The 22259-nt window shown below is 44.8% G+C and overlaps 1 protein-coding gene across 1 annotated transcript in view; it reads left to right on the top strand.

The window, feature by feature from the left end:
- The first annotated feature begins 3559 nt into the window (after positions 1 to 3559).
- FSTL1 (follistatin like 1) overlaps positions 3560 to 22259 on the top strand; it is a 56945-nt gene continuing 38245 nt past the window's right edge. The window contains exons 1-2 of the mRNA XM_070788578.1: positions 3560 to 3702; positions 3864 to 3920. Coding sequence (XP_070644679.1) covers positions 3700 to 3702; positions 3864 to 3920 — 60 coding nt within the window. The 5' untranslated portion in view covers positions 3560 to 3699. The remainder of the gene's footprint in view (positions 3703 to 3863; positions 3921 to 22259) is intronic.

The following is a 22259-nucleotide window of genomic DNA, read 5'->3' as shown; positions in this document are numbered from 1 at the left end:
GTTGTGACCAACCTAGATAGCATATTGAAAAGCAGAGATATTACTTTGCCAGCAAAGGTCCATCTAGTCAAGGCTGTGGTTTTTCCATATGGTCATGTATGGATGTGAGAGTTGGACTGTGAAGAAGGCTGAGCACCGAAGAATTGATGCTTTTGAACTGTGGTGTTGGAGAAGACTCTTGAGAGTCCCTTGGACTGCAAGGAGATCCAACCAGTCCATCCTAAAGGAGATCAGTCCTGGATATTCATTGGAAGGACTGATGCTGAAGCTGAAACTCCAATACTGTGGCCACCTGATGCAAAGAATTGACTCATTGGAAAAGACTCTGATGCTGGGAGGGATTGGGGGCAGGAGAAGAAGGGGACGACAGAGGATGAGATGGCTGAATGGCATCACGGACTCGATGGACATGGGGTTGGGTGAACTCCAGAAGTTGGTGATGGACAGGGAGGCCTGGTGTGCTGCAATTCATGGGGTCGCAAAGAGTCAGACACGACTGAGCATCTGAACTGAACTGAACCATTTATAGAGGTCTATTACCTGCCTGGCATTACTCTAAGTCACCATATTTAAATTCCACAAGCCTCTGCAAGGCATTATTACTGCCATTTGTCAGACGCAGAAATCTAGGTTCAGGGAGCTCAAGTAATTTGACAAAGTCACACAGCTGGTATAAGGTGGTAATAATACTGAAAGTGTACTAGACACTAGAAACTGTCGAGTCTGACTCTGTGACCCCATGGTCTGTCCATGTAATATTGAAAGCCAGGTTCATTTGACCTTAGACCTCACGTGCTTTCCACTATGTCAGTTTATTGCCAGAAAAGATGCTAGAAAAAGCAATGAAACCTGACTTGGATCCTGAAGAAAAAGAGAAAAGAAAAAGACAGAATTTTAATAGACAAAAGGAGGAAGGTGGAGAGGACACCCTGCCAGATTCTGAGGGAGTACAGTGCATATACGGGGATGAAAAGTACTGTGAGTTATTAGAGGGCAACATAGTGCCCTTCAGTCCAAGCACAGAGATGGGGACAGGGTAACTACTGGGTCGGGGGTGTCTATTCCCTACGTCTGTTTCCACGAGGAGGAAGCAGGAGTACACTGCCTGTCTAGTGAGCTTGAAGGAAGAACTGGCATTGTGTCCTTCTGAACCCTCAAGTTTGGAAAGCAGGCCTAACCCAGGAAGCATGTATTTTCTGCTTTTCCAGAAGTTGCAAAACTACAGTCAGCTTTTACAAGCAGACTTTCCAACTCTGCTTGTGACTGGTGTTGTTTGTTGTTGTTGTTTAGTCTACTAAGTTGTGTCCGACTCTTTGACACCCCATGGGCTGTAGCCCACCAGGTTCCTCTGTCAACGGGGTTTCCCAGGCAAGAATACTGGAGTGGGTTGCTGTTTCCTTCTCAGGGGAATTTTTCCAACCCAGGGATCAAACCCACATCTCCATTATGGGATATGTTCATTCTGGACTGAAGTACAAAGCGGTCTTTATCCCTGCGGATCTAAAAGCCATGGCTACCATTCCAGATTTTCCCAGGGACAAAGCTGACATTTTGTTTTCCACTAGTCTGACTCCTGCAGCTATCTCGATGGATTTTGAACTTGGATGGGCCTTGTGGGTGTTATCTGAAGACCCCTAAGACTGCAACAGTATGCATTCAACAAATCATGGTAAAAGAATGAATATGACAAGTTCAGAGAACAATGAGAAGACGGCCTGATTTGAGTAGAGAACATATAAGTAGCTTTTGTGAGTATTCATGGGATTATCCAGGCAAGAATACGCGAGTGCTTGCCATGCCCTCCTCCAGGGGACCTTCTGGACCCAGGGATCAAACCCCCGTCTCTTGTGTCTCCTGCATTGGCAGTCAAGTTCTTTACCACTAGCACCATCTGGGAAGCCCTATTATAAGTAGCTTGTAAGGTTAGATGGATGACTTACAAGAAAGAGTTTTGCTTTTGATGTGGGAAGAGTGCTCAAGTTTCTGAGCAGGGAAAGAGCATGAGGAAGACAGTGTTTATGTAGATATCTCTATTGCTTATATAGATATCTCTATATGGCAATATCCATTGCCTTATTATCAATGGGCTGCAGTGAAGGCCAGGGGAGGAAAACCAGGAGCTGAAGGGCAACCAGAAGTGGTTTCTAGAATTCCTGAGTGAGGAAGGATGAAGGTCTGGTCCAGGGAAGTGGAAATGTGAACTGGGGTGAAAGGACAAACAGGAGAGATCAAGGGGAAAGTGCCAGGATATGGTCACAACTGGGGTCTGAGAAGTGGAGATACCTTTTTCAGGCACCACTCAGAAAAACGTAGATGAGCACGCCCAGAGCTGGTGAGAAGTGGGTCTCAGCCTTCAGTTCAGTTCAGTTCAGTTGCTCAGTCATGTCCGACTCTTTGCGACCCCATAAACCACAGCATGCCAGGCATCCCTGTCCATCACCAACTCCCGGAGTCCACCCAAACCCATGTCCATCGAGTCGTTGATGCCATCCAACCATCTCATCCTCGTCGTCCCCTTCCCTTCCTGCCCTCAATCTTTCCCAGCATCAGGGTCTTTTCCAATGAGTCAGCTCTTCGCATCAGGTGGCAAAACTATTGGAGTTTCAGCTTCAACATCAGCCCTTCCAACGAACGTCCAGGTCTCAGCCTTGGGCACCTTAAATCTGAGGTCTCAAGTGGACTTGTTCTTGGCACCAAGGACACCAGGCACAGGCTAGGAAAGAAGTTAGGGTTGGAAGCATTTTGGGGAGTCAACATCGACAAAGAGGCAGCACACATTTGAAAGCCTCTGGGTAGCGGTGGAGATGTGAAGCATGAACATGGAGAGGACTCGGGATGACAGGGATGGGAATAGGGACACAGGTGAAGCTGGGAGGAGAGCAAGGGGACACGGGTCGCTCCTGGACTGAAGGGAAGGGCAGGATGAGGCGGCTGGCAAAAGGTTGGAATCAGGATCTTGTCAGCAGAGGAGGATGGCTTCCACCTCCCTCCCCTGTCCCGCCCCCCAGGAAATCCACAGCTGGACCCAAAGCAGCTTTCTTCAGGCTGGCCTGTGTCTTCTGGGCCCTGAGTTCCCTTCCTCATGCTCTGGCGACAGTGACGCCTCGGACCACGGGCTGCAGGAGTCCCTCTATCAGCTGTAGGGGGCGACTCCAGCTCCCCACGCCGCAGGGTTTTTTCCCTCCAGGTTCCTGCCGCCCGTCAGAGCCGGGGTCCTCCCCAGCACCCCCCCACCTGGCCACCGCCGCAGCCAGCCCGTGCCCGCAGCCAGCCCGAGCTGCCGCAAGCCACCGGCCCCTCCCGGGGGTGGGGTTTAGGCTCCCCCTTCCCACACTCGCTTTGTTGCAGGGCCCCCCCAGGACAACCCCCCGACTCTCTCTCCACGTCCTGGGAGTCAGAAAGGTGCTAAACTAGGGGCCTGGTGGGAAAAGGGGCTCAGCAGCGCTCGGACGCTCGCGGGCTCGAGGTAGCTAGGGATTGGGAGGAGGGAGCGGAGCCTGAGCCGCTGGGGCCGCTGCTGCAGAAGGGGGAGGAGAATGGGGAGGAGCTGGGGGGCAGGCTGTCGGGAAGGAGGGGTCTTAAGGGGCGGCGAGCCCAGGTCGGATTTCCTCTGAGGCTGGCGATCCGCGAAGCTCCCACCTTCCCTTAGAGCTCGCTGCAGCCGCCTGCCCCGCGCCCTCCGGAGACCGGGACGGGACCATGGTGAGAGTGGGGTGCGTGGCGCGAAGCCGAGCGCACTGGTGCGACCCCTCTGAGCGGCCGACGGTGGCCGGGCGGAGGGGGCGAGCGGCCGGGACCCGAGGAAGTTTCCGGGGTCGGCACGGGGCCCGGAGCCTTCAGTCTGGCTCTTCTCTCTTCCGCAGATGTGGAGACGCTGGCTTGCGCTCGCGCTGGTGGCGGTCGCCTGGGTCCACGCCGAGGTAGGTGAGCCTCTGAGCCGGTCCGAACTCGGGCGCCGGGGCTACTGGGGTCTGCGCGTGGCGCGGGCGGTGCGTGCGTCCCCGGGGATGCTCTCCCCGGGTCGGACTGGGAGTTTCCATCCGCCGGGTGAGGGGGCGCTCGGAGCAGAAATGCTACTTAGGAAACTTAAACCTGAAAAATCAGGAAAAGTAGTTTGGGCCGTAAGCTGGAGCCCCACCAAGGCTAATATGGAGGGAGAGTGGGGAGGGGGAGTGAGGACGAGCAGGGCCGATTGGGACAGAGGCGGCGACACGAGCAGGAGCCGAGTTCAAAAAGGCGCTCGAGTTCTTTCCTTCACTTGAGAGGAATCTGAGAATAGTTGGAGCCTTCTCCCTTCCGAGTCTGTCTCCTGGGGGATGGGGGGCGGTCCGAGGAGCTCAAGAGATTCTTCTTTTAGGGCGGGATATATATATATATATTTTTTTTTTTTCTCTTTTATAGAGTAAGATTATGATTCTCTGATTTTTTTTTCTTTCTTTGTAAAGTGCCCTGGGACTTTGTGTTACTATCAGAGCCAAATAACGGCCTTTTAAAAATCTCAGTTTTTTTCCTAAACTGGGCATTGCGCAAGTATGAGCAATCCGTTGCTCAGCTCTTTGAGGGCTCCGCGTTTCCAGTCAAAGTATTTCAGCGCTTTTGGGGTAATGTTTTCTTTTCAACTCCAGTGACCTTCCTGAAACACTACAAACAAACCAACAAACCCTTCACTCACAAGCCCCTCCATTAACTCAAAGGTTTATGGACAGAAAATAAACAATTCTAAGTTCCCTGGGCTCTAGTCTCCAGAAAAGTGAGGTCAGAAACCAAACATTTGATAATTATGGCAGGAAATGTGGAAGGAATTAAAAAGCATGAGGGAGAAGAAATGGAATGTACATTACAAAAGAAATAGTTCCCTGGTGGGTGGTTATTCTCCCTCTTTGAATTTTTTTCTTCATATTACAGTTTAGCCCCACCCTTAGCATCACAGCTTTTCTGCCCAGAAAAGTCATAAAAGCCTGCAAGGTCTTCACGATTTAAAAAAATATGCACATTATACTGAACTCTCATTTAATTCACTACTACATTGTTGGTTGATCTGGAAATAGGAGCTGTTTTTACTCACAATGAAATTAAAAGTCAGGCTTCTCTGGAAGCTCACACAGTGAAGATTCTGCCTACTGTGCAGAAGACCTGGGTTCGATTCCTGGTTTGGGAAGAGTCCCTGGAGAAGGAAATGGCAACCCACTCCAGTATTCTGGCCTGGGGAATCCCATAGACAGAGAAGCCTGGCAGGCTATAGTCCATGGCGTCAGAAAGAGTCGGACACGACTGAGCAACTAATACTATATTAAATTAAAAAGAGCTAATTCTTTTGGATATCTACTTGTGTTGTAATAAAACTTCATTTGAATGATGGGGAGACTAAGTCAGAAAGGTCACATTATTCATCTAGAGTCCTAAATTGTTAAATGGTAGAAGTGAGATTTGAAGACAGTCTGGCATCACACCCCAGGCTTTTAACCACTCCCTCCCACAAGGACTTCATATTTGCCATGTACTTCTTGGCATAAAGCAGACCTTGGTTGGGCTGCATACATCATTTTATTTAAAGCTTCCCAGAACCTTGTAGGGTCACTTTTGTTATCCACATTTTACAGGGAAAGAAACGGGTTCCAGGAGATTAGGTAACCTGCCCAGGGTCACACACAGCTAGTTAGTTCTGAAGAAGGATCTGAACCCAGCTCTTTCCACTGGCAGAGCTCATCTTGAACTCCAGATCAGTTTCTCATGCATTTTGTTTTCCAGGGTTTGAGTTTGAGGGAGGACCCTTCTTCACTGGCTGATTTAGTCCTAGCTAAGGAACACCCTGGCATCCCTGCTGTTGCCCTCAAAAGGCAAAAGCCACAGTCCATTGATGGTTGAGGAGAATCCCTGATTTGTTTTACTGCAGGTTTAGGAATTGCCAGCTAGTGTGTGAAATCGCTCTGTGAACTGGAATGCAAGTGTGAGGAGTGAGGAGGCCATAGGTTCACTTGTCACAAGGCTGTGTAGCCCAAGGTCTGGGATCTATTCTCAGAAGCTGTTTGTACTACACCCCCTCCCCCCAGTGCATTGCAGGGGAAAAGCTTAGCCCTCATAGGAAGTTCCCTCAGCAGCAATTTCCTGCTTGAGGTGGAAGAGCAGAAAATACTCTCACAGAATTCCCAAGGCAAAATCTGAGGGCAGAGAGGCAAAATCAAGAAGTGCTGAGCCATGAAAACTGAGGAAAGGAGTGGTGCAGAAAGAAGGCTGTGAACTCAAGGTATGTGAAGAGCAGGTATGATGTAGGTTTCATTTCATGACCCCAGATTATTAAGGATTATTTTTTAATGAGTACAATCTCTTGGTGTCTGGACCTGGTAACATTTGGCAAGTCTTTAATCCACGTTTTAATAATAACATACCTTAAATTATTAATGAAAAGATAAATTAGCGTTAGCAGTTTAGATATTACTTTCAGCATTTTATCATGTAGTTAATGGTGCTTGCAGTAGAAATTTTTTTCCTTGTTAGCTATAATAACATATAGCAAACAAAGCCAAATAATTTACTGTCTTTATTGACATCCACTTTAGTAGTCTTTAGGGCTAAAATTGTACAAATATTGTTGAGCTTTTAAAATGAAATTTAAAAAACAAAGAGTTTTCTTGCTCCTTTTTGATTTAGTATAAGCACAAGGATTCAATTCGGCATATTTTTAAAGCATGTGATTGTACAACAAATTATGTTGATATTTGAAGAAGTCAAGTGCCAAGCTTGAGAAAAGGTAGTTGTCTTGATTATCAGTGTCAGTCTGTAAAAATCCTGTTTGGTTGGATTCAAGAAACTATTAGCAAATCTCGTTAAACAAAGTGTTCTGTTTTGAATGTTTTCCATGGTCTCTTATTGGCACCTCAGGGTTGCTTTTTTGATTGCTTCCTCTCTGTCTTTCTGTCTCAATACTTCAGGCAGCCTCCATCAAAATTCCATCCCATTCAGCTGAGCTCACTCCCATGTGCTCATTAGAGTCTTCTTAAAGGGGGTGTTGGCACATGTCTCCTGATGAGCCATGTCTCTTGATATATTAGTGTCTGCTATGGATGAGGACTGGGGAGTGGCAGCACAGAGCACTCTCCCTCACCACCCCCTCTCCCAGTGAGAATTACTACAATTCACTGGGAAGTGTGGATAGTAGAGGCTGGGAAAGGTTGAGAAGTCAGGTATTAGTGCTTGTGCCCTGGAGTCTTAGTGGGTGGGTCTGAGTCCAACACCATAGGCTGGAGGGGACCCTGTGGCTCAACTGCCTGCTTCCAGAAGGCAGCCTTGGCAAGTGCCCAAGCACACTCCACTCTCTGCTGGTGGTTATGTCTGCTGGCACTCTGATTTCCAACATTCCAGGTCTATAAATTCACAGGTCACATGATAAGTCACAAGTACAGGTGACTGATTCACAAATCAGAACACTTATTCCAGGGAGGGGATGCTTAACCCGTGAACTGTGAGTGCATCGCTTAAGGTAATAGTGACAAGAATAACAACAATTGTACAGATAGGCAAGAAGATTATTAGTGCATTGTTCCTCTGAAGCCAGATTTCTTACCTCCTTCATACCCTATTATCAACATACAGTTAATCAACCACTAGGGGTATTGTTTGGAGAAGGCAATGGTACCCCACTCCAGTACTCTTGCCTGGAAACTCCCATGGACAGAGGAGCCTGGTAGGCTGCAGTCCATGGGGTCTCGATGAGTCGGATGCGACTGAGCGACTTCACTTTCACTTTCATGCATTGGAGAAGGAAATGGCAACCCACTCCAGTGTTCTTGCCTGGAGAATCCCAGGGATGGGGGAGCCTGGTGGGCTGCCATCTATGGGGTCGCACAGAGTTGGACATGACTGACGTGACTTAGCAGCAGCAGGGGTATTATTGGCCAATGTGAGATCTCCCTTATATTCTTGAGAATTATTCTAATAGTGGATTCAGGTGGGCCAAGGTATGACTTTTTCCCCCCCATTTTCCCTTGATTTTCCCCACATCTTCTACAGGAAAAGCTAGGATTTTGATATCTATCTTGTATATTGACCACTAAAATAATCTCTTGTTTGTTTATCCTTTGGCAAAGAAACTCCTTGCTGTGATTCTGGAGGTCATTGTTAGAAAATGGGATGTTAAAATATAGCAGGGACTCTGCTGAATAGCCAAAACAGAGGGACAAGCACCCTGCAAATTGAAGCCTTGGATACTGAAAACATCTTTAGAAGGAACATGTCACAATTCCCATAGAAGTCTCTGGATTGGAAAACAGAAAGCAGGGGTCCATTCTCAAGCTCAGAGGAACAAGTTTGGGAGGAGCTGTGAGGTGGGGGCATGGCTGCTATGAATGTAATATCTTGAAGAAGGAAATAAAGTCTTCAAATTCAGTGAGGCAAGAAGATACATGTTTCCAGGAGAACAGAGAAAGTAAAGGATGATCTGTAAATGCCAGTGGTCACACACAGAGAATTGAAAATGTCATGGTGTCTTCTTCCTACTCCTTTTAAATAAATGGACATCCAGACAGAAATTTCTAGTAGCCACAAATAGTATTAGCTTAAGGACACCAGATATTATAGGATTAAAAAACAACTTATCTTTAGATGGGTTCATTTTTAAGCTAGGTGACTGATGTCCTGCAGGTCAAATGTATACTTTTCTCTTAAGGTGCCATCTTCTGTCACGCGTGACTTTGGTGTGGGATGCTTTCTCTAGGAGTGAGTCATCAACAGCGCAGACCTTGCCTTCCCGGTGCCCATCAGGCAGTATTCCCTGCTGAAGGCTGAGCATGCCCTACACAGGGCAGAGTCGTGGATGAAGTACAGGACATGGTCTCTGACCTCAGGTTGCTTACAATCTAATGGTGCGCCAGGAGATTTAAACGATGGCAGCTAAAATACGTAAGATTATTACTACCTGATGAACAAGTATCTTCACTATTATTATTATTGCTTTTTTTTTTACATTAACAGAGGACATACCTTGATTTTTAAAGTTCCTTTACATTAATACAGTGCACACATTTTTAATGTATCACTTGAAGAATTTTACATATGAATATACACATGTAGCCACTATCCAATCAAGACTGAGGGAATTGATGCAGTAAGGAGGCCATAAATGCGGGGTGTGTGGAAACAGTTACAATGAAAAAAGTGAGGAATAGATATGATCAAGGTTACATTTCATCACTTGATGATCATTATCATTTAATTAGTCCAATCTCTCTTTTTTTTTTTTTTAGTCCAATCTCTTAATGTCTGGCCCTACTAACAAGTTTTTTGGCAAGTTTTAATTCATGTTTTAACAATGAATTAAATGTACCTTTAATAATTAATGAAAAGGTAAACGAACCCTCTCCATATGAGATTTGGATATTAAACATTTTAACTGACAGGTAACAGTGCTTTCAATAGGAAATTGTTTTCCTTGTTAGCTACAAAAACATAACAAACACAGTTGAATACAGTCTTTGTTGACATGAATTCATTTTAGCAAACTTTGTATAGGCTTTGGGGGAGCTGACTTGACTGTTTTGCCAATAGATATTCCAGGGCTCAATATAATCTACATTGAGAAACTAAACCAAGGATAGAAACTCAAGTAATTCCCTTGACTACTTTGCCCTGGCCAGTATTGTTTTTAAAGGGACTCCACATAAGATGCCTATCACATTAATTCTGAAAGCTAAAAACTTTAAACCTACTATAAGAGAAGAGTTAAGAGTTAACAGCAATATATGCCAGTAAAAGTTATGTTTACAAAAATTTAAGGCTCTAGCAGATTATTGTGATTTAAATTAAAAAGCAGAACAATTCCCACTCCAATGCTCTATGCTCACACCTATGTAAAAATTTATAGAGAAGTACCCTGGGTGTTCTTTGGAAGGAATGATGATGCTAAAGCTGAAACTCAAGTACTTTGGCCACCTCATGCGAAAAGTTGACTCACTGGAAAAGAATCTGATACTGGGAGGGATTGGGGGCCGGAGGAAAAGGGGACAACAGAGGATGAGATGGCTGATGGCATCACCGACTTGATGGACGTGAGTTTGAGTGAACTGCGGGAGATGGTGATGGACAGGGAGGCCTGGCGTGCTGCGATTTAAGTGGTCGCAAAGAGTCGGACACGACTGAGCAACTGAACTGAACTGATAACAAAATGTCTTAAAAGCCATCATGAGGATTCTTGTGACATCTCACATTTTCCAAGAGGAATTTATCCTCCTAATACATCCTATTTTATTTAAATAAAAAAGTAGTATTATTTTCTGATAAAATACAGAAATATGTTAATAAGAAGCTCAGGAATATAGAAAAAACTAGAGCAAAGAATAAAGTTGCCTGTACTTCTACCACCTAAACTTAAACTAGCCTTTCATCCCTCCTTTTAGAGAAATTATCAGTCAGTTAACAGATGTATGTGATGTGCATACTAGACCCTACAGGTAATGAAAATTAGTACCTCCCAACACTAGGATAAGGGGCTTCCCTAGTGGTTCAGACAGTAAAGTATCCGCCTGCAGTGTGGGAAATCTGGATTCAGTCCCTGGGTTGGGTAGATCCCCTGGAGGAGGGCATGGTAACCCACTCCAGTATTCTTGCCTGGAAAATCCCCACGGACAGAGGAGCCTGGCAGGCTACAGTCCACGGGGTCACAAAGAATCCAACACAACTGGGAGACTAAGCAGAGCAACAGTAGGATAGATCGCCTGCAGAGATGAAACAAACATGATGTGTGTGTCACCACTACCTTCTCCCTTACCTACGACAGACCTTGCTAATCAATCATAGAATTCTCCCTTCTGAGGCTGGAGAAAGTTAGAAAATCCTTCTCAGGAATGCAGTGTACGTGTGCGTGCTCAGTCTCTCTGTCCTGTCAGACTCTTTGTGACTACATGGACTGTAGCCGGCCAGGTTCCTCTGTCCATGGGATTTTTCCAGGCAAGAATACTGGAGTGGGTTGCCATTTTCTCCTCCAGAGGATCTTCCTGACCCAGGGATCAGACCCGCATTTCCTGCATCTCTTGCCTTGGCAGGCAGATTCTTAACCACTGAGCCACCAGGGAAGCCCCAGTGCTCTAGGTAGCCACTAGCAATCCATTAGTCTGTGTGTGAGATAAAAAGATACTTGCTTTTTCTGTTGGAAAAGTCAATCCAATTTGGAAGTCAATCCAGATAGCGCTATGTCTTTAGCCAGAATTAAGATGATTTAGAAGGCAGAGTTAGGGACTATGTGAAACAAAGACGACATGGGGTGATAGACCTAGGGTTGCAAATGAAATGGATGAAAATGTCAGGAAAACAGTAAGTTTGTTCCTAGCTCAAGCTTCTGAGTTCTTTAGATGAATCCGAGCATCTTAAAACCTAAGGCAAACTTTTTAACATTGGCCATCAACAAAAATATGAGAGTTGTCTTGGCTCTTCTGGTGGAATAAATAGTTGCTCTTGCTAAGGCTCTAAGAACTGCTGTTGTCATAGATAACAGCCGCCTGGCAAGAACATGCTAATGGAAAGCTCTTTGGGTAGTTGGAGTACAAAATATATCCTGTAAATCTGCATTTTCTGCTATGGTTGGAGAATTTCCATGTAATCTCTTCACAGACTTTTTATATGCTCATTTGGAAGCCATCACCAGTAAGCTGTTCCCAGGATTGTCTGAATTTATGACCTTTAAAATGTTTCCTGTATAATCCCAGACACTATATATGACCAACTAAGCTGTTGCCAAAACAAGTCATGTGACACATGGCAAAAGCCTGATATGATGCACGCACGGTTTATAATGTGTGTGGCATGGGATATTGGCTTGAATTGGCTTGAGGTGGGGAAAATGTCTCTGTTTTCTACCTTTTATTGTATTCAAGGATAAAATCCTGAGTCTGAGTCAAAATTTGCCTTTTTCCTCACAGTCTGTCATTCTGCCCTTCAATGATAGTAAATGAATATAATTTATTGATCTCCTACAGCAGTGCCAGGCATTATGCCAGTCAGTCTGCACATATGCTTCTATTAAGAATAGTGTGGAACTAAAAAGCAATACCATTTTGGTCCCTATTCTGAAGTAGCTGCTACCACCATAGCTACTGTACAGCTCAAATGGACCTGGCCATTAGGGAGCCACACCGCCTCCTTCCTCGTCTCCTGCTGCTGGTGCAGAAGTCTTTGCAATGCAGCTGTGGGATGGATGCCTTCTCAGAATTTAAGAGGCTCCAGCAGAGCTGCTGGGGCCATTTTCAGCTTGTTCACCTAGCCCGCTTGACCAGTCTATCCAGTAGGTGGCAGCTTTTTGTGTGGAACTTCATCTGAAATTGTCTGTTGCTTGAGGGCTGGTGCTTTTATTTCCCATTTTCCTGTCACTTGAGCCTTCCACTGAGCTCCTTTCTTCATTCTCTTCTCTGGTTCTTGTATCTGGGTGTTTTCAAGTTTTATCTTTTATGTGGATCCTGTTACAAAACTCCTTGTGATTGAAAAGAACCTTATAAAATAATGAAAGAGTCCTTGACTTAGAAGTCCTGCTCTTCCCCTTTCTTGCTGATATTACCATTTTAAAGCCACCTAATTAATATCTCTGACTTGCAGCTTCAGTTAAGAGCAAGCGCTTTGAGGTAATGAACCGGGTTTGAATTCTGGCCTTGCTGAGCTGTGAAACCATGAGCAAGTTACTTAACCTCCCTGAGCTCACTTTCCTCATTTGTAAAATGGCCATCTCTCCTGCCAGTCAATCAATTAGATAGAAAAGCCTTCTCCTCATAGCACACAGTCAACGCCAAACATTTGCAAAACTGAAGTGCCCCTTCCCAGAATGTTTTTGACTCATGATTTCAATGAGAGAATTCTCAGTTTACACATTGACATTCACAAGGTATTGTCTCCATTTGTACCGCCTGTGCCCTAGCTCAGGTTATTACTCTGTTTACTGATTTATCCTTGAGGGGAAGTATAGCATAATGGTGTAGCACTCAGGCTTTGAGGCTATATTGTACTGTGCTCTGCTAAGTCGTTTCAGTAGTGTCCGACTGTTTGCGACCCTTTGGACTGTAGCCTGTGAGGCTCCTCTGTCCATGGGGATTCTCCAGGCAAGAATAATGGAGTGGGTTGCCATGCCCTCCTCCAAGGGATCTTCTGGACCCAGGGATGGAACCCACCTCTCTTCCATCTCCTGCATTGGCAGGTGGGTTCTTTACCACTAGCACCCCTTGGGGAACCCTGAAGCTATATTACCTGAGTTTAAATCCTAGGCCTTATTAGCTCTGTGAACCTGGGGAAGTTACTTGACCTTCTGGCTCTCTTTCCTCATCTATAAAATGGGCTTAATATGGAGTATTCACCCCATAAGTTAGCTGTGAGAATCCAGCTGTTCCATGTAAACCAATTAGAAGAGTGGTTTGGCACATAGAGTGCAGTAAATAGTTAGCTATTATTATCAACCTTGTGGCATCTCTACTTATTGAAAGAACTTCACAGCTGTGTATGTGTGTGTTGTGTGTGTGTGTGTTTGCATACTCGCATGTGCTCATGGCTGGCAGAATTCCCCTTGCCTCCTTTACTCTTTCCAGGGATTAAGGATCACCTTTTAAAAGACAACTAGAGCATTTATTTCAGTGGATGCTTTGTCACCCAGAGTTCATATCAGAACCCTGCCTCCACTTAGACTTAGCCAGTCTTGCCTTCAGACTTCCAGCATGTCCTCTGTAGAGCCACGGTTCTATCATTCCTCTGAGAAAAGAGTTAAGGACTCATCAACCTCCTTTGCGCAGGCAGTGAGCTGTGTAAGCCAGCACAGGTTCTCTCTGAAGACAGTGAATAAGGCAGAGAACTGGAAAGGGAAGAAGAGCGAGAAAAGGCAAAAAAAAGAGGTAATAAAACTCCTGTGGAATTTTTGCAGATCCAGTTGTTTTCCTGTGTCCCACCTTCTGACATATGGAGGTGGCCACCAGATATCTTCCGTTTTTTGTGGGATTTGTCATTTACATATGTTCTTGGTGTAGTCCCCATAGCACAGCCTGTTCCCAGGCCAGATGCTAAATTTGGGGTTTAGAAAATAGAACCCTTTGCCTTCACTGTTTGAAAAATAAATACCTTCTCTCAAAGACAGGGTAGGCAGTGTTGCTGGAGCAGGCTGATTTGTCTGTTTGGGAACCAAGGCAGCGCTGCAGTGTTTTGCACACAAACTTGAATCCTCTGCTGGGCACTGCTGTGTCTGGCAGCCAGCCCTGACTGCAGCTTCACGTGGTTGCCGGTTCCCAGGCCCCGGAGCCTGTCTCTTTATTGCTCCCTGTGTTGCTCACTTCATCTTTTCCCCTCCTTTCTTGTCTTTCCTCTTCTTTCTCATCTCCTTCATCCACCATAACAGAGAGGTCATCGTGGAGTGTTTGGGCTGCCTTAGGAGCTGCCAAAACATGCACAGAGCACCAGGCTCACATCTCATACAGAAAGAAAACCGCACACAATCTTGATGCATTATTTTGCTTCATCCATCTGGGACAAAGTAACATTTCTCCGAGTAAACTCAAGGAAGGCAAGTAGAAAGTATCACAAGCCTGTTCTCTATGGCACTCTTGAGTTAGTGCTGGTGACTAAGACACAGACCTGTCTCCAAGGAGCTTGCAGGCTAGTAGGGGAGGCTGACAGGGTGACACACTGTGGTAAGTGCTAGGACAGGGCTGACAACCTAACCCATCACTGGGGGTTGCAGGAAGGCCTCAGAGAGGGTGTGTCCCCAAGCTGAGCCCCAAATATGAGTGCTGTTAGCCAGACAACAGCAGGGAGACACAAAGAGCCTTATTTAATGCTCACAACATGATGATGCTGTTACTATACTCTTCATTTATCAGAGAAGAAACCGTAGCTCAGAGGATTCAGTTAGTTACTCCAAATCAGCCACCTAGTAAATAAATAGTAAAGCCAGGATACAAATCCAGGACTTCAATTCTCAATGCAAATACTCTGTGTTCAAGTGTGCTTAAGGTCGTCTTAGTTTTATTTATGAAAGTGACTTTGAAAACAAAGCAAAGACCTTTTCTCTAGGTAACTTGAACTCAAAAACAGCTGCCCAAGCTCTGTCATTTACCATTTCACACTCTATCAGCTACAAGTGCCTGGATCAATGTTTCAGGCCTGGTCATGGTCATTCTAGCCACGTCAGCATAGACATGGCCTCGACTTGGTTCACGTCCAGGTGCTTCTTTGAACCACAGTGAAGTGTAGATGTCCCATCAGAGCGCTTGCTGCATAATGGTCAGTGACTCAGGAGATGCTTTATAGCAGTGTCCTTGTCCTTCAGATGTATTCAGAACTATTCCACATTGAATAAGACCAATTGGCAAGAGAGCTGTAAATCTCCAGCGAAGTGTCTGGGTATGATTGTCCACACTGTCGACTGCATAACAGTGGCTGGGCAAGGGGGCAAATTGGGCTGACCCCACCCTGTGCTCTGCTTACAAGTCTCTATGCCCTGTCCTGGGGCTTTTCTGACCTCCCAGAGGGTCACCGTTTTTCTAACTGATGTGCAGAGCTACCCAAACCCACCATTTTCTCTCAGATGTGTGATGCTTATTGGACTGTGGTGGCCATTTCTCCTCCATACATTTTGTAAATCAATATCATTTTAGGGTCTTAGAAAGTTTTCATAACTGGCCTCCATCAAAAGCCAGTTCTTTGTTTTTGTGGGTTTTCCTTATGGATAACCTAAGATGATATAAATGGAAATTTTTTTAAAATCTGTTTTTTTTTTTTCTTTTGCTTTTTGTTTTCTTTTTTTTTAAATTTTATTTTATTTTTAAACTTTACATAATTGTATTAGTTTTGCCGAATATCAAAATGAATCCGCCACAGGTATACATGTGTTCCCCATCCTGAACCCTCCTCCCTCCTCCCTCCCCATACCATCCCTCTGGGTCCTCCCAGTGCACTAGCCCCAAGCATCCAGTATCGTGCATCGAACCTGGACTGGCAACTTGTTTCTTACATGATATTTTACATGTTTCAATGTCATTCTCCCAAATCTTCCCACCCTCTCCCTCTCCCACAGAGTCCATAAGACTGTTCTGTACATCAGTGTCTCTTTTGCTGTTGCAACCAAAAATGTGCTGCTTTTGGCTCTTGTCCAACTCAATCTAGTTGGGGAACTGTGATTCCCCAGGAATTGAGAAAAGCATTCCTAGCTTCCCCCTGATTGCTGGATTAGCACAACTTCCCTCAGCCCACAGCTGAATTCCAGCTCCAAGGAAGAAATGCCTTAGACAGAGTGAACTCCCAGCCCGGAACCGTCAGAGGTTGTGTCATGTGTTTGCATTAGCTGAACAAAAAGCAAGCAGGCTTTCCGGCCTTGCTCCCCGTCCTCCCCGCCCCACCCCCGACCCTGGAGAGGCCAGTTAAAGTCTAGACAGTGTCTGCTTGGCAGTGAGCCTCTGCAGCACAATCTGCACAGTTCTGCAGCTCTGACTTCAGTTGCCTCTGTTCACTCATCCCCACCCTCACCCAATTTTCTTAGTTAGCCTTAAACTGTCTCAGGGTACTGGCCGCATATATAAGCAGCAGGTGAATGAGTTTGTGAGACCATGAGGATTCAGCGGTCTTGAGGGGTTCAGAGATGAAAAAATATCAGCAGCGCTGGCTGCAGCTGTGGCTGGGTTTGCAGTGATCCCTGATGTGAGCCAGCTTCCAGTAAGCCTCCATTTACTGGCCAGAGATGGGCTGGAGCGAACCCAGGACTGACAGTGGCACCCCGGTAATGAGCCTTATGCTGTCCTTGGTGGAGTGAACTTGGGCGAGTCACTGGGCCCCTCATTAATAAAATATGGGGGTTAGAGCAGGTGAGCTCTCAAACTCAGCTCTGAAATCCTATCCATATAAAAGAAGGCAGACGTTTTAGGTTGGATTGTCACGGTATTTACTTAATGGAGTTAGGATATTTGATTAGCTCTTAACTCATGGCCCAAAGAGGAGGAGTTTGAAAGAGAAGCTGGCCAGGGAATGGGAGCAGAGAACAAGTAAAAGCAGAAGTCATGTTGTGTCCCTTGCTTCCTCCTGTGTGCATTGACTGAAATATAACCAGTACATCCTGTGGCACCCAAACAGTCTTCATGCCCAGAAATTCCAACTGCTGTTTATTCTACAGAAAGGAATCACTTGATTATTCCACTTTAGAAAGTAGCTATTCTACAACACTGGGCAAGAAATGAAGGATGATGGGTCCTCTTGGGGTTGAGCAAGGAATCTTTTTTTTTTTTAATGAAAGACCTCGAAATTCCAAAATGTGCCACTTGAGCTTTTGCTGAACTTACCAAAAAAACAAAAACAAAACTTCCTTCTGACCTTCGTAAATGTTCATGGCTTACAAAAATCATTGTCTGAAAGTGTTGCACGGACACTATTTTGTTTTCTGGAATTCATCTTGCTTTCTCACCATGTTGCCTGGCCCATGACCAGATCCTGGGTTTCCTCAACAGGAACTGATGAAGTTCCTGCCTGGGTCCCCATGCCTTCTCTCTAGATCAGTTCAGGGCTCTTGTTACAGCTGAGGGCACTGCTCCTTTGGCCTTGACCTCGGTGGTTAAATCGAGTGACCTGAGAAGGTGAACCCAGTAAGGAAGCAGAGGCCAATGCAGATGTTTCAGTCCTGCTTAATGCCTGGTGCCTTAACTGCCCTCTAGTTCCTGAATCCCACTACACAATCTCAGTATGCTAAATTGTGCTGACTTTTGGTTCTGAAGGGGGGACCAGCCCAGTGTTGTCTGTGGCTTTCCTAATAAGGCCACTTGTAGTGTCAGAATTGAATTGAAATTGGCTGTGCTCCAGGGTAGACTATATACACAGACACACACATAAATTTTACTGCTTAATTGACTTAAGTTTCACTACTTGGAGAATGTGACCATCTACTTATAGTTCAAATACACTCCCCTCACAAAAACAAATTCCTGTGGAAACTAATGAAAAGAAGGATATATGTTACTAAATTTCCCTTAATTCGATTGCTATGTTTGTTCTAGTTTGGTATTTAACTTCTGTTACACTGTCCTGATTTCTATCTGAATCTAGGGATATAGATCAGTACTTGTGGTTGTGAAGTTTGCTTGTTAATGAACATTAACTTAATATATGTCATTCATTCATTCATTCCCTACCTCATTCCAGGAATAAGAAGAATGTTTTTCTTCTCAAATCCTATGGCTAGCATGTCCTACTAGTTCCCCTCAGGGTTATACTAACTAGGAATATTTTCAGTTATGGACAAGGACCCAAGTTTATAGCATAACATTTGCAACAGAGAAAAATAAAATGATGGAGAACTTAAAATTCCTGGTGACTCACCAGCATACCTGGCTCATGTAGATGTTAGTGAAAAATTGACACACCAGTGTGGAATTTCTATTAGAGCAGCTAAAACTTTTGAAGCAGGATTCCAGATGCCCTCACTGAGCTGAGACTCAGACATAACCAGAGTCCCCTTCATTGTCAGGGTCCCTGTCAAGAGGACCCAGGTGTGGCTTCTGGGTGACCCGGCCCAGCTCACAAAACCTGCTTGGAAATGGAGGCAGGATTCACAAGTGCTCAGAACGTTCACCTTCACTCTCCCAAGGGCATTCCCATCCTTGGGTCTTCACCATGTGCTATAATTGCAATGCTACAATTAATTGGAGCAGACAGAGGTCTACATCAGAAGCAGGAAATTCACTTGGCTTCTCCTCGGAGTCCTAAGAATCTTTGAGGAAATCTGTTCATTTGTGCTTTGTTCTCCCTACCCCTCTTCTGTCCTTGGCATTTTCTGTTTTCTTTCCTTTCTTAGCCTGTGTGGCCTTGGCCTTGCCAGCAGCCACATGCCAAGAAGCAGACTTCATGGTTTAGCTATTTATTTTAAGGGTGAAACCTTTCACTTTTTGCATTAATTGGTGTCTGTATCATGTTCAACAAAAGAGTAATTTTCTGCATGCACCAAGGGCTGGCTAATGATCAAAGAAAAAAACCCCAGCACAAGGATATCCACTTCAGGTGTGAGTTCGTTTGGGGTTTCTCAATTTCCTTTCCTGGGGGATGTCTAGAAGGGAGAATGGGATTGGGAAGTGTTTTGAGCAGAGGCCAGACATTCAAGTCTTTGCTAAATGTCGAGTATAATAAATTCAGTACTCACTGCAGACTTATTTTTTAATAAAACTTGCTCAGCTATTTGTGGACCATATTGTTTAAACAATAGTTTCAAAGTTAACAGTTTTCTCTCTGAGAAATACAATTGGAAAAGAGTCTGTGGTTTTTTTGTCTTCTATGAGAAAACGTGTTAAATACAATCTGGATGATAATAAACTATTTTTTTTGTGATATACCCTATCTAGGCATTCTGTCTCTCTCTCTCTCTTTTTTTTTTTTTTTTTTTACATAATAATAAAGAAACCATGAAGGTGATATGAAATCCTGTAAGAAAAACTAATGCTTGAGGTTTATTAACTCCACTGTTTGGTCATTTGATAGCTTAGATAATTGCATTTTCCCTCTAAATTCCTTTTACACATTTGATTAAACAGCAGGCTCTTCATTTCCTGCTTAAGTTGCTTCATTGAATTGCTGTGTGGATTAGAGAGCAGGTTGGGTTCCTCCCCAGGGGCTATATTTCAGCTGGTGATTGGCTTATGTTTCTGGGTAGTGTTATCACTATTTTGCCCAGTGTAAATGGCATTGTCATGTAGTGACCATAATTACTCATGTTATAGTGGCCTAGAATGCAAAGACCTTCTCATTCCCCAATGATTTCTTGTTTAAATCTGGGAAAGTCTTCTCTCTGTCAAGTTTGGTGAAATGAGTGCACACACACAAGTGTGTGTAGGGGGGAGTGGGGCCTGTTCCCAGGCAGCTGAGGACTATTATGGGCTCTAGATTACCAGTCTGTGGATTTAGATGTGACAACAGCCATATTTGGAAAGCCATGGCATTCTCTTTGAGGGAGAGACAAAGGATTCTAAAGCCAAGGGTGTTGAAAGCATGGGTTAGTGAAGTCGCTCAGTCGTGTCTGACTCTTTGTGACCCCATGGACTGTAGCCTAACCAGGTTCCTCCATCCATGGGATTTTCCAGGCAAGAATACTGGAGTGGGTTGCCATTTCCTTCTCCAGGAGATCCTCCCAACCCAGGGATTGAACCCAGATCTCCCACATTGTAGGCAGACCCTTTACCCTCTGAGCCACCAGGGAAGATCAAAAGCATGAGAACTGTCCTAAAACAGTTTCTTGTTTAGAAATGGGTGGAGTAAATAGGAAGAAGGAAAATAGTGATGGGGAAGACTACAGGAAGAGGAGAAAGGCAGTGGTGGGGGTGGGAATCTCTTACTGTTAGCTTAGTTGGGTAAGTAAATGAAGAAGAGGTGATAAAAAAAAGAATATCTGGTCTTTATCGTGAATGCTTTGTGAGGAAATACTGTGAGTGAGCACTGTTGATACATATGACCCGAAAAGAAAGGTGACTGTTTTTGCTAGATGGATGTATGGTCTCATCACAACAGCAAAGGATAACACACAAGCTGTAAATTTAAACAGCACCTGTATATAGTGTGTATAGCAAGGGAGATAATGATATAAAGTACCTTACAAAAGGTAAGTGCTCAATAAATAGTAGCTGCAGAGATCAAATTGCCAACATCCGCTGGATCATGGAAAAAGCAAGAGAGTTCCAGAAAAACATCTATTTCTGCTTTATTGACTACGCCAAAGCCTTTGACTGTGTGGATCACAATAAACTGTGGAAAATTCTGAAAGAGATGGGAATACCAGACCACCTGACCTACCTCTTGAGAAACCCGTATGCAGGTCAGGAAGCAACTGTGAGAACTGGACATGGAACCACAGACTGGTTCCAAATAGGAAGAAGAGTACGTCAAGGCTGTATATTGTTACCCTGTTTATTTAACTTCTATGCAGAGTACATCATGAGAAACGCTGGGCTGGAAGAAGCACAAGCTGAAATCAAGATTACCGGGAGAAATATCAATAACCTCAGATATGTAGATGACACCACCCTTATGGCAGAAAGTGAAGAGGAACTAAAAAGCCTCTTGATGAAAGTGAAAGTGGAGAGTGAAAAAGTTGGCTTAAAGCTCAACATTCAGAAAACAAAGATCATGGCATCTGGTCCCATCACTTCATGGGAAATAGATGGGGAAACAGTGGAAACAGTGTCAGACTTTATTTTTTGGGCTCCAAAATTACTGCCGATGGTGACTGCAGCCATGAAATTAAAAGATGCTTACTCCTTGGAAGGAAAGTTATGACCAACCTAGATAGCATATTTGAAAGCAGAGACATTACTTTGCCAACAAAGGTTCGTCTAGTCAAGGCTATGGTTTTTCCTGTGGTCATGTATGGGTGTGAGAGTTGGACTGTGAAGAAGGCTGAGCGCCAAAGAATTGATGCTTTTGAACTGTGGTGTTGGAGAAGACTCTTGAGATCCAACCAGTTGCAAGGAGATCCAACCAGTCTATTCTGAAGGAGATCAGCCCTGGAATTTCTTTGGAAGGAATGATGCTGAAGCTGAAACTCCGGTACTCTGGCCACCTCATGCAAAGATTTGACTCATTGGAAAAGACTCTGATGCTGGGAGGGATTGGGGGCAGGAGGAGAAGGGTCGACAGAGGATGAGATGGCTGGATGGCATCACTGACTCGATGGACGTGAGCCTCAGTGAACTCCAGGAGTTGGTGAGGGACAGGGAGGCCTGGCGTGCTGTGATTCATGGGGTTGCAAAGAGTCGGACACGACTGAGCGACTGACCTCATCTGATATGATTCTTCTTTCTGTTGCTTGAATTCCAGGGGAGAGTAGAACTACAGGGAGAGACATACAGAGCCTAAACCCATGTTTCTCAAACTGAATACTGATTGATGTTAATATTATGTGCCCAGATAAAAGGGTTTTTTGTTGCAAGACTTCAGAGCCTTATAATGTTCATATGTATTATTTATTTTCCTCTCTAAAACAAAAGTAAGCAATGTTTTCCAGACATTTCACCACATAAAGCCATTTCAAAAAATACCGTAAATATTTAAAGACTAGTGGAACAGTTTGGAAACATGGGTCAATTCCAGATTTCCACAAGCAGAGTCTGTTTACATCTGACCCCTGGCTCTCAGTGAGCTTGCTGAACTCACTTCCTAAACTAATTCAGTTTTATTAAGAGGGCATGGGGCTCATCTGGATCCTAGGGTCAGTCCAACAGATTCTTCTGAGCCTGACTCTAGACTGGACCATTGGCATGGCCATATGTATACCTACCTAGAAC

Source organism: Bos indicus, chromosome 1, assembly GCF_029378745.1.
Source record: "Bos indicus isolate NIAB-ARS_2022 breed Sahiwal x Tharparkar chromosome 1, NIAB-ARS_B.indTharparkar_mat_pri_1.0, whole genome shotgun sequence".
Lineage (NCBI taxonomy): Eukaryota > Metazoa > Chordata > Mammalia > Artiodactyla > Bovidae > Bos > Bos indicus.
Note: the sequence above shows the minus strand (reverse complement) of the source record. Positions and strands in the feature narration are given on the sequence as shown.